The sequence below is a fragment of the Fibroporia radiculosa genome, assembly GCF_000313525.1.
Source record: "Fibroporia radiculosa TFFH 294 genomic supercontigs, scaffold12143, whole genome shotgun sequence".
In the NCBI taxonomy this organism is placed as follows: Eukaryota; Fungi; Basidiomycota; class Agaricomycetes; order Polyporales; family Fibroporiaceae; genus Fibroporia; species Fibroporia radiculosa.
Window position 1 is genome coordinate 27382 of NW_012133473.1, and position 12207 is coordinate 39588.

Genomic DNA, 12207 nt, shown 5'->3' on the forward strand with positions numbered 1-12207 from the left:
TGTAGAGGGCTCAGTCTATGCACATATGCTAAGCGTTTGCGGCGAAGACTGCACGTTTTCCGGTACGTATGTCAATGTTTGACAGTGGAGCTATCGACTCCACAGCTGCGCAGGGCCGAGTTTTAGACGAGGACCACCCAAAGGTTACATACGTGCGCTTGAGCACCGTTTGCATCAAATGGAGAGTATGCTCGCGGCCATAATGTCTTCCAAGGATGCTCGCGCGAGGGGTATCATTTCCGATCTTCGTCGGGATGCACTAGCGCAGCAAATCTTGGACGGGGTAGATTCTGGTCCTTTCGTGCGTGAGGATGAGTAGGGTGTCGGACAGAGTGATCTTGACGACTTGGAATAGGGAGCTAGCGGCAGGCTGCGCCGATCTGTGGACCCCAATCAAGACAACTTCTTTGCGTCGATCGTCAGTGCAGCGCCGCCGAAATTAACGAGCGACCGTTCTCGGCGGCAATCAAGGATAACCCGCGAGAGCGTCACACAAGACGGTGAGCCAAACTCATACAGCGATTTAAATCCACGCGAATGTGTGCCCTTCTTCAGACCCGTCGGTCAACCGCCGCCCAACGCTGGAGTGGCAGGATCGTTTGTCAGAATCACTTGCGCGATGGTCTGAAGAACAACCGCGAACCAATCCTGTTCAGAACAACCAGAGCCACACAGCCATCCAACCTCAGTTTGAAGCCCCGATTGTCGACAGGACGTCTCAAGAGCCTGTCAGACGGAAGCGACGAGTAGATGTCCAGCCTAGTGTCACCGATCCCCATTGGGATGAGTTGCATATAATGAATGGTGTGTCCAACGAGATGCGTCTGCATGCGATGCTGAGTGAAGAATTATTAGATACAGATAAGGATGAATTGGATGATTGCGCGGATGCTTTTGGCAATTTGTCAATAGATGAGAACCGGGAGGTGTGTGATCGACTCGGGCTATCCTTGTACCGATCACTTCTGAAAATATATAGGTCCGCTACCACGGGAACTCTTGCGGTCTGTTTATGCTTGCCAGAGATCAGCGCTGGGACCGGCGCAATGTTGGCGGCGTATGGTGAGTGGCCAGCTGACACTTTCCCTTTTCAATTTTCATACGCCCGGGGGATTAGGAACTTCCCAATGGCAAAGCTTTGGTCAGGAGTGCAGAGCGCTGAGGAAAGGACCAATATGGAAGATGTAGAATCTAGGATCCCCTTGCCCCATCAACAATTGCAGGATCATCTCCTTGAGCGATATTTCACCTACGTCAACCCTATATTTCCGGTGATTGATCGAGCCGCTTTCATGGAGGACTACAATGCACAGTAGGTCATCTGGATATTGTATTCTCCGAAGATGCTGATGCGCTCTATCATCTTCCAGGAAGTTTGGGTGAGCCAGCTCATATGTATTGGATAAGACCATCAGTTTTAATTCCAATTATTATAAGGGTTCGTAGTACTGTCGATATCAGTGCTCCTCCGCAGACACTTCAACGAGAGCGAATGCAGAAGATATCCAAGCTTCTCCTGTTTTCTATGTTCGCGTTCGCAGCTCATTATTCGGACCTCGAAGAGAACCCTGTACGGCCTGGGCATGAGTGGGACATCGGAGCCGAATACGCAGTCAAGGCGCGCAGGATTTTGGGTCAGTATTTGGTCATTTAAGTAAAATTTATCTGATTGTGTGCGCAGACTGTGTCTATCAGGAGAGTCGTATCTCAACCTGCCAAGCGCTCATCTTGCTAGGTATCCGTGAATTTGGGATAGGTACGCTGTCTCCGAGCATGATTGGGAACGGCTAGTGATTCTTTTCTTTATTTGAAGGAAGCTTAGAGGAAGGATGGTTGCACGTAGGTGGGTTATTCCCATCGACATTCTGTTCATGATGTCGTTTGCGGTTTTGAACCACGAGTTGTGATCAACGTGGGCACAGACTCAGCAACATGTGGCCATTAGACTGCGGGCAATATCTATACATGCCTGCATCGGACACAATTCTGATCACATACTCGTGATGGTTACGAAGAGCTGCAGCCATACGTTTTTGTCCTCGGTATCTGAAGGACGACACAATATTGAGAATTTTATTGTATAGGGATGGCATTGCGGATGGTAACTTTTACGATGGTCTGAGAGAAGTGGCTTAACCAAGGAAGTTTTCTCAGGCCCTCGACCTTGGACTGAATAGGAACTCGGATTCGTGGCGGCACGATGGGCGCGATCTTTTCACACTCAAGGAGAAACGGATCCGCAGACAGATCTGGTGGGCATGTTGCTTGGCGGATAAGTACGTCTTAATGTGCATAACGTGTTCTTCACGAAGCCTATTTTGTCCTTTAGATACGCATCTCAATTCTTAGGTGAGCCTAGTGACCACACATTCAGAAATAAATGACGTTATTATAGGACGTCCAATGGCGATTCATGAAAGTGACTCTGCAGCACTGCTCCCTGATGTGAAAGAGGTATTCTTTACGCATTTTCTCCCTCTGTATGCATGCCTGAGCTGTATAATCCAGGACGATGCCGAAGCGCTGTGGGTGCCAAAGCATACCACGCATCTCGGCCGCACTAACCCACTTGTTCCTGGCTAGATTGTCGAGTTGCTTCCACGCTGCCGCATCTCTCTGTGCGTTGCGGAACCCTAGTGGTGCATTATCCGCTCACTGAATCTACGTCAGCGGTCATCCATGGTGAAGTTATCGAGAAGATTTATCCTGTTACCCGTGTCTCTACCGTCCCCAGGCGCGCTTTGATGAATGAGATTCATGCACGTCTCCTGCAATGGTCCATCAACCTACCCGAGAGCTTGCAGTACTCATCGACAAGCAACCGGGCTTGCCCCCCTCCTTATGTACTCTACTTACACTGTCAGTATTGGGGAGTCATGCTACTGCTACACAGGCCATTGTAAGTTCCTCTCGTAGCCCATGTATATCAACAATGGCTGCTAAATGGTAGGCTCTTATAGCATACCGAGGCGCTTTGGGTGGGTGCCCACCTTGCTTCCCCATGATTCATACTGAACAATGTCGCCATTCAGTTCTCAAATTGCGCCAGGCTCGTCTGCTACTGACCCAGATCCAATACCGTGGAAATCGTTAGACATATGTCAGGGTGCAGCATCCCACATATCCGCATTTGGTAGAATTTTCAAGTTTTGTTTATGAGGAAATTCATTTATCTCGTGTCTTGCAGCTACCTTGTATGATCAATCTTATGATCTCCAGTGGGGTCCGCCTTTCATGACCACGATACTTCAGAGTGCTGGGTAGGTCTGCCATTCATTCAGTCAGCACTCGAGTTGATGAATTCCACAGGATCATGCATATTCTCACATGTGAGTCGCATGAAGGGATCCGAACACCCGTATCTGAATAGTATGCTGTCAATATGATCAATGTTCAGTGACCCAGAGACCGTCAGATCCTCAATCAACTTTAGGTCTGCGTGATTGTATAGCTGCTTGCGATCGGATGCGGGTGCGAAGACTCTTTTTGCGATGCCATCTTCTATATTGAATCTGCCCTTAAGACTAGGTGGCCCAGTGCAGCTCGTTTGGTTGACCTATTGCGCGGTGCTCGCGTCAACACCGAAATGGCGCCGCGTACTTCGGCTGATCGAACTCGTAAACGACCCGCTGAAGACCCATTGAGCAACGACATCTCCTCTGTTCCTCAATGGGAAAATAATCGCATGGCACCGAGCATGACATCGAGCATGGCACCGAACATGACTCCGAACATGGCTCCGATAAACACGTATGAGGCACCCCTGCAACCGCAATCCATGGCATTCGCGCCTGTTCACGCGCCTCTAGAGGGGCCAAATCCGTATGGTGCCTACCTGGCTGATCTTGCTTCGAGCATACCTGGCATGGAGGTCTCATTCCCTGTCGCACCTGGATATGATTGGTGGCCATTGTTACCTGCATCCAGCAATGTTCCCGTGGTTCCGCTGGCACCCAGCAATCACGATCCCTACTTGACAATGCCATCGCAGTCTTTCACGTTTGGCGAGCGGCACTACTCACCGGACTTCTTGCAAGCCATGAGAGACCCAGTGCTTCATTTTCCTAGTGCACATCACCCCCAGTGAAGGTGAAATCACAATATGTTCCTTGTTTTTTGTAGCTTATTTGCTTATTATCATCGTTCAACTGATAGGTGGCGTGTTTTCACTAATACTCTTTTCCTTGGGATGCATGGATGTTAGGGAGACGACTGACCCATTTTCTGTATTATACCTATGCAATGGTCTTGAGGAATTGCGACTTATTCGGTGTACATTAGTGTAGTACATGATCGCCTTGATCGTGCTGATACGCATGGCTCAAACTTTCCGGATAGGTTCTGGTGTGACATATTACTACTCTCACAAACTCTATGGCGCTATTTCCACAACCAATGTTGTTTTCGACAGATTTCTCAATATACCAATCCTTCTGAGCCCAATTGTGCACAGTAAAGTATCCGGCGCTGGTCAACGCCGATGGAAATCCTCAGAGGCGTCTGCCGGGCCGTCGGGCCACTTCGGTTCGGCCTTCGGATTGCGTACACTTTTGCAAATGCCAATGTCACAACTATAGTACAACGCCCACACAACGGATTGTGCTACAAGATCTGTTTCAACCTCCAAATTCTGTGCGCCGGATCAGCATGAATGCTCGGAGGCCAGCCTCGGTCGGCCGACTTACAGAAAAGGATAAAACTTGTACTCAACATCTTCAAGTCATACTTAGTCGTTCGGTGGGCGCTCTCACGCTGTTCACACGGAATATGGGCCCAAACGTGTGAACGGTGAGAAACTGACAAATGTCCCACCATGGAGCGTATAATGCACAAAGATGCGATTGGCTACTATCGGCCGTCATGCAGCGGTTCGATGCATGGCCTCCATGCCGTTGGTCAGCTCATGGGAGAAAAAGCAGGTCACCTTACTCATGACTTACTCAGAATCTAGATCGACGGAGCCGTACCAGATCCTGAGCGACCTTCCGCCACCTTCACGCCTGAACAGGCTCGAACTTGGCGATAGCTGAAACAATATTGTCAACATAATTCCCATCGCTTATCCAGTTTGGCTGCCAACCACAGTATCCGGGACTTGTTTCACCTGCCTTTGACAGTAGCCGGATCTCTTGAAAGATTCCCAAGTCTACGTGAAAGTCCATGGCAGTGACAAAGGTGATGCCATGCGCAGGCGATCTCTCCAGAGATCCCTTCACCAAGACAGAAAAATCTACTTCTCGGCCCCCGTTGGCGCGGATGCATCATCCATGCTACACGGAAGAACGTCTTTTCCCGACGAGGCTGCAATACATAGGACGTGTGCACAGAACCCAGGGATATCCCAATCTCCCAGAACTCGCCCCCTTCACCTCGTACACCCTCCTTGGCATCCTCAATAATGTACTCCCCAGTCCGAAGCCTCTTCCGCGCTCCAAGCCGTTTCCTCCGCACATTCAGCACATCCTTACCAGCCTGCCAGTCAAACCTCCCAAAATTCAATGCAGCACCTTCCTTTAAATTGACCCAAAGTCCCAACCCTGGATGGAAATGGGGGGAGGGTCTGGCACCCAAGACTAGCCAGCTCGCTAAGGAGTGGAAGGAGGACGAGAAGAAGGGCTGGAAGTCTTTCCCGCTCAAAGAGACTCACGGAAGGTCAGTGTTCAGGCATAGTACCGTCGATACGCAACTGAATTACCGGTCAGGGATGTGTACTTCCTGTTGACGAGTTCAGTCATCCCTCGCCCCATCGCATTTGTTTCTTCCCTCTCCGCAGACAATGTTCCAAATCTCGCGCCTATGAGGTACACATCTAATCTCTCTAAAACGTCCATCGCCGAGTTCTAACGATCTACGATTTAGCTATTTCTCTTTGGTATGGTGGCCGACACTCTGACCCCGTGGCAGGTCTCACTGATCGAATTTGATTTAGCTTGCACATGACCCTCCCATGGTCGGCGTATCCTTCGCGATGTTCCAAGGGATCGGGAAGAACACGCGGGATAATATTCTGGCCACAAAGACATTCACTGTCAACATCATCAGCGAGCCGTTCCTCGACGCCGCGAACGCGTGTTCGGTTGATGCGCCCGCGGAAGTTGACGAGTGGGCACTCAGCGGTCTGACGCCAGAACCCAGCGTAAGTCACCGATGATCGAGTCCTTGTACCTGATCATTAACTTGAGCATTGTTCCTGGCAGACCGTCGTCAAGCCTGCGCGTGTCAAGGAAAGTGCTGTCAGTCTCGAGTGCGAGGTATGTCCTCTCGCATGATTGATGCGGACCACCACCTGATGGATCTATTCAGCTCTTCAACTCGCAAGACCTGTTGTCGAACTACGGTCCCGAAGTCACCACCACTTTTGTCATGGGTAGCATCAAGATGGTACACGTCCGGAACGCCGTGCTCTCTCCTGATGGTGTGAACGTCGACCCTGCGAAACTTCGACCAATGTCGCGTCTTGGAATGGTTACCTACGCACGGTTGGGCGACGGCATTGATATCCCCATCCCCATGTGGGCACAGAAGGGCGAGGAGGCTCAGCGATTCCTTGAGTCGAAGGGCAAGAAGTAGAATTTTTCTCATCCATTGCAGCCTGGATTCCCCGTTCTTTTGGATTTTACAATTTTCTTAGGATATTTATTAGATAGTCAGTTACAACAGTAGTCACGCGATAATAAATATATAGAGCAAAAACAATGCAAATCTAACCCGTCGGTTGATCGAGAACTGAAATGAATGCTCAGGTCTGCGAAGTTTGAAGGCTTTATATATAAGCAGTCACTGAGGGCGCCACTGCGTACTAACGAGAGTTAGGCTGCCACTCAATTCGGAGCTATATAATCGCATGTATTCCAGCGAGTAACAGGGACGATGCGCATGATTTACAAAGACGGAGAACATGATATCCATGCAAAAGAACAGAAGGAAACAAGTAAATAATATGAGATAGAGAAAGATTAAGCGGAGGATCATAGTCTAAAAAGAGTGAGAAACCAGCAAGAGTAATGCAGCGAGCGTGTAGACACAAGGACGATAGCAATGTCATAGCAGCTAATGAGCGACCTGGAGGGACGAGGACAATGAATTTCAGCCCCTGGCGTATTGCGAAACATGACACTTACAAGGGACGGGAGATGCACAAATGCAGAACTATGAGACCGCGCCGTTGGCGATATCCCGGTCTCTTCGATCAACCTGCAAGTATGCAAGCATCGGTGTGATCAAGCTATTCTGCCGACAGACAATCTCCAAATCTCGCCCGCTCCATAGGTGTTGCTGCTGAGGCCGACCAGACACTTCTGGCTGTGACTGTTCCTCATCACTACGCATATCAGTACTAGTGGTGGACAGATCAGGTTCGAATTGACCGGCGCCATGCTGATGGTACATTTGACTTCGTGATTTGGAGCGTACGTGGGGGCTGGAGCCGTTTGGCCGACGTCGAGGAGGGGTTCCCATGACAATAGAGCCTGAACCTAAGCGGGAGTGGGAATGGGAAATGCTGTTGTTAAGAGTATGTCGGGGCAACATACCGGTTAAGCGAGCTAGAGCCTGATCCACCGGCGAAAGAGGAACTGATGATTCATCGCCTTCGGAGTCGATGAGGGTCTCCTGGAGGACCTTCAAAGCGAGCGCCTCGTTCGCCTTCCGAACCACAGGCGATGGACCCGACACCTCCGCAGAAGACATGCTTGAGGACGCAATCTCGATTTGCCGCTTGAGCTGCACCGACCACTGATGGCGAATGAGAGGGTCGTCAACACTAAACATATATTTGCGCTTGGAGCCGTCATGGTTCAAGAAAGCGACTTGGAAAGTATTGCGCATGAATGCCCGTTCGACCGTGAGGGCATTGCTAAGCGGCAATCCGGAATAGAGCAGACCATTTGGCCCGGACCGCCACATGATAATCGACTTAGCCCCCAGCGATGTCCCAGTGACCCGGAATGACGCTTCCGAGGATCTGGTGAAGTTTAACGTAGGAGGATCAAATATTATGTCCTGGCCGAATAGCTGTATCGTGAGATCTGGATCAGGTTGCGGTATGCGCAGAACGATTGGATCAGACTGCTGGCGATATGTCAAGCGAGAAGGCAGGGGCCGTTTGATGGTAATCGGGATGTCTGGACGACCATTGTTGGCAGGATTACGCGCTTGAGAAAGTCTTTCCCGACGAATGGCTGCATAAATCTTGTCCAGGAGGTCGTCAGTCACAGAGCACCTCGTATCGTATCTCCTGAAAGCTTCTACAAAGTCGCGCGAGACAACATTCCGCTTCGGATATCCAGTGATCCCCGGTTCCTGCGCAATACCGCCGTGCATGACATCGTTGAGCTGTGCGATAGCGCGTACTAATCGAATCGCAAGGTCCTTGTCGTAGGTAACAATCCCCGCGTTCGCTTCGTACCACCTGCTGGCAAAGGAATCCAGTAGATACTCCATCGGTAATGGTTGTCCTACAGCCTTCGATGGAATATTGATCGACTGCAGGAACACCCGAAGGGCTTTGTCAATCCGCAGCCCGGCGAGGCCGAAGCCAGCAATATACGCTTTCAAAACGACCTTCGATGTCCGACGAGCCAAGTATTCACCCAGCCTAGCCCTATCTAAATCCAGGGTCCGGAAAAGCAATTGGCCGAGCGCAACAGGATCGTCTCTGATATTCGCTTTGCCGAACAGAACAATGACCGCATTATCCGGGTCCTTGGAGAAACTTTGCACAAAATGGCGAACGACGGGATGCCTTGTCGTACCTGACGTGTTAAGCGCCTTTGTCCGAGACTCGTCGCGGTCCCCACTGAATTTTAGCTCGCGGAGGTGACAAACGCTTTTCACAATAAACTTCCTGTCCAGCGGACTCGGCTTCAAAGGATCCAGTAAATTGTCGTGGTCTTGGACGATAGGCTTAGCGATGACTAAAATGTCGTTGAAGAGGAATAGGAACCGGTCTTTGACAGTATTGGCATTGGCGACCTGCAGCACGGGCGAAGACAGTACGAGCTTCCGGGGCGGGTCATCGACGACGTTGGGCCAGAGGGAGCTCTTCGAGCCGCGACCCAGCACCTCCTCAAGGCGCTCTAAAACAACCACACCTTGCGAAGGCTCCTGATACGCTGGATCGGGCGAATGATGGGACGACGACATATCCGAATATGACACTGACGTTGATCTTGTAGGGAACTCGTCCAACGAGGACTGCGGATCCGGGGTGGTCGACGATGGTGGGTCGGGCGGCGATGGATATGAAGTAGAGAAGAGCGAAGGCGAAGTCACACCATTCTGTCTCGCATCCAGCTGCAACAGTCCTTTAAGTGGCTGAATCGTCTCCGGTTTAGAATCGTGGGACGCTATGACTTGCGTCTCCATGTGGACCTCGGTAGGTCGTGTATCGGCCTTGCGGTTGTTGCCTAGAGTAGTGTTGTTAGAGGGACTGGCTGGTGTGCGGGATTTTTCATGGCTAAGGTCTTCCCAGTCCGATCCAAGCTCGATCTCTTTCCGGCCTAGCAGCAACTCAGACAAGGATGGCTTCTTGTCGCCGATTCGGGTCCGACCATCTGCGGGAGGCGATGGGAGATTCGGGGTCAATGCTGGGGGCGTTGGCAAGAACTTCTTCGCGATGAGCCATTTCTTTACTGCTTCGCGATTCATCGGCAGCTTTGGCGCTCCACCAGCACTTGTTGGAGGGGAGCTCGAAGGTGGGATGCTAAAGTAATCTGCATGTGACGCTGATGAAGGTGCCGACGACACTGGAGGTGAGCCAACGTTAAACTTTGGCAGCAGGCGACTGTCCGACGCCTGATGAGACAGCTTCCGTTCTCTACCAGATTCAGGGACCCGCGTTGTCGAGTTGGAGGAGCCAGAGCTAGGAGTTGCTTCAACACCAAGACCATTAGGTGAAGTGACATCGGGATTCGACGCTGACTGAGCTATCCGATTTGCACGATTCCTTTGCGCCTCAAGCTCCTTAATACCGGGGAAAGGGAACAGCTTAGAATCAAGCCCATAGACTGAGAAGTCGTTATGGCTAGCGGGAGGAATGGGGGAATGGGGTCCTATTGCCGGCGTAATGGGCAAAGACAGAATTGAAGCTGACGCCGACGGAGCTTGCGTATCATGGTTTGGCTGCTCTCCCTTCTCCTTCGATATGCTCGCACGGCTTTCGCGACTGATGCTGGAGTCTGTGTTGTGAGGGTCGCGAATGCTATTCGTACGAGAACGGCGTCCATTAACAGAAGCGCTGCGCGAGATGCCCATAGCACTCTTCATGCGCTCCCACCTGCTGGTAGATTCAGTCCGTTTGATAGTAGAATCTGTGACCGTAGCACGCGGATCGTCCCACACGGGGAAATCCGCGCTTGACGGCGAACGATCTAGTTGGCTGGGAGTCGCGACAGAAAGGCGCGTCGGATATGTTGTAGAGGATATCTGGGAGCTAGCAAGTGCATCACTTGCAGAAGACGTGAGGGGAATTATAGGTGAGATCGGGGATGGTGTCATATGCGCGGGGGTAGGCTCTGGTGAGGTTTCTATATCCACAACCAAATCCTGCCGAGGACCGGGTCGAGGCGAGGCATGGTCATTACTACGGTTGGACCTGTGGTCGGACATTTCAGCATGATTTCCCTCGCCTTCGCCCTCATCGGCTTCAGGTTCCACATCTGGCTCTAGCTCCCCCTCATCATCATCATCGTCCTCATCCTCATCCTCGTCATCATCATTCAGAGGCATCCGCTCAGGAACTGTACATAAAATGAGACGAGGCAACAGCCACATTTATTTGAGACATACCTGGCTCAGCAACCCAGCTAATCTCGCTCATACGCTCAAAGGCAAGGCGCGACTTGCTCCGCATCTCCTGATATAGCACCTGCTCATCGTCATCTGGATAAGGCTTTTCCTTCAAAGGTGTCGCAAATGGACTCGCAGGGAAAATATCCTTTCCATATTGCGTCTTTCGTGACAAAAATACCGGGACCCCGACTGCCGAACCCGGTGCAGAGTCGGTCGAGGTACTTGATGGGGCATCTGAAGAATGTGGTAAACGCGAACTTGATGTTTGCCCGAGCCCGCGTGCAGGGGTGCTCGGAGGGTGCGGGAGAGGAAGCTGATGCGGCAATTCGCGCTCCGGGACCTCATCTTCATCTTCGACGACTACGCCTCTATGCCCCATCGGCTTCTCGTAATCGTAAGGAATGTTTCCGTTCGATTTGATAGTAGGCGATGCGCGCGTTGCATGACCATTCCCAGCTCGACTAGCTGACGATGACGAAAAGGGAAGAGGTGACGGAGGCACGACAGGAGTCGTAGGCGTAGTCGAAGCTGGTTCCCTTTCCTCTCGATCGTCGACCACAGTCGACGCACGCGACGAGTTACGCTTTGACCGCCGCCGCCTTCGCTTGGGGGGTAGAACAGGGGGCAGGACCTCTTCGCCGCCGCTGGTCTGATCACCGTCTGCCCTGATCCTATTTCCAAGACGGTTGAATAGCATCATCCTCGCTGCTGTCCGCTCCCCACCCGAGACAGTATTGTTCCGCATCAGACGAGCACCGCCGGGTGGTGGTGTCGGTGATGGCGAAATGAACGGGAAGTCGAACGGCTCAGTGCCACCCGTTAACTTCCGCATCGCCATCGCTCTGGCTGCCCCAGCACTGTTCGATCGATATAGTCCCATTCCGGCCATGCCTCTCTGGAGATCATGGAGAGTAGGCAAAGGAGTTGGTGGCGTAGTCCCAGGGTAGAAGAAGGGAGTTGCGAGCAGATGGGACGCGGGGAGAAAATGAGATGGGATGGGCGAAACGAGCGGGGGCGAGGGCGGGGGATCTTCTCCTGGCGCTGACGTGTAGTACTCATCCGCTGACGAGTCGTTTGTATGGTTTGCAGAACTGACATGGGGCGACTGCTTTGCCGCTGCCCTGTTCTTCATGTCCCGCGAGCCCCTCGACCTCGTCCGTGAGCGCGAGCGACGTTTTGAGCGAGTTGGTGTAGATTCTGCAGCGACCGGCGTTTCTGGCTCTTGGGGAGAAACAACGACGTCGTCGACTTTGTGCTCCTCGTTCGGGGGATCCGTCCCAGGATCCTGGTCCACACCTTCCCCCTGCTTTGTGTCCGAATCCTGGGCGCTCTCCTCATCAATTCCCCCATCGTGGTCCACCCTTTCTCCTTCACTAACCGCCTCGACGTGCATCGGCGGGGGGGGGGGGGGGGTGG

At 51.9% G+C, this 12207-nt stretch overlaps 4 protein-coding genes across 4 annotated transcripts; 3 read left to right on the forward strand and 1 right to left on the reverse strand.

Moving 5' to 3' along the window:
- Positions 1-202: 202 nt before the first annotated feature.
- On the forward strand, positions 203-4087 carry FIBRA_07209 (uncharacterized protein; the record flags this gene model as incomplete). Its single annotated transcript, XM_012328903.1, has 22 exons — positions 203-301; positions 356-500; positions 556-804; positions 856-926; positions 980-1062; positions 1118-1312; positions 1371-1379; positions 1438-1634; positions 1682-1756; positions 2085-2101; positions 2155-2276; positions 2330-2349; positions 2396-2454; positions 2509-2525; positions 2584-2618; positions 2671-2899; positions 2961-2978; positions 3033-3133; positions 3188-3260; positions 3310-3329; positions 3398-3471; positions 3524-4087. The coding sequence occupies 22 exons, from the start codon at positions 203-205 to the stop codon at positions 4085-4087; spliced, it is 2472 nt and encodes an 823-aa protein (XP_012184293.1).
- A 726-nt stretch (positions 4088-4813) lies between these two features.
- FIBRA_07210 (uncharacterized protein) lies at positions 4814-5030 on the forward strand (the record flags this gene model as incomplete). The annotated part of the gene is made up of 2 exons (XM_012328904.1): positions 4814-4895; positions 4945-5030. 2 exons carry the CDS (start codon positions 4814-4816, stop codon positions 5028-5030), a joined length of 168 nt encoding a protein of 55 aa, XP_012184294.1.
- A 368-nt stretch (positions 5031-5398) lies between these two features.
- FIBRA_07211 (uncharacterized protein) lies at positions 5399-6570 on the forward strand (the record flags this gene model as incomplete). Its single annotated transcript, XM_012328905.1, has 6 exons — positions 5399-5652; positions 5703-5801; positions 5860-5872; positions 5930-6136; positions 6198-6251; positions 6304-6570. 6 exons carry the CDS (start codon positions 5399-5401, stop codon positions 6568-6570), a joined length of 894 nt encoding a protein of 297 aa, XP_012184295.1.
- A 579-nt stretch (positions 6571-7149) lies between these two features.
- FIBRA_07212 (uncharacterized protein) lies at positions 7150-12184 on the reverse strand (the record flags this gene model as incomplete). The annotated part of the gene is made up of 3 exons (XM_012328906.1): positions 7150-7475; positions 7533-10739; positions 10789-12184. The coding sequence occupies 3 exons, from the start codon at positions 12182-12184 to the stop codon at positions 7150-7152; spliced, it is 4929 nt and encodes a 1642-aa protein (XP_012184296.1).
- Between the last annotated feature and the right edge of the window lie 23 nt (positions 12185-12207).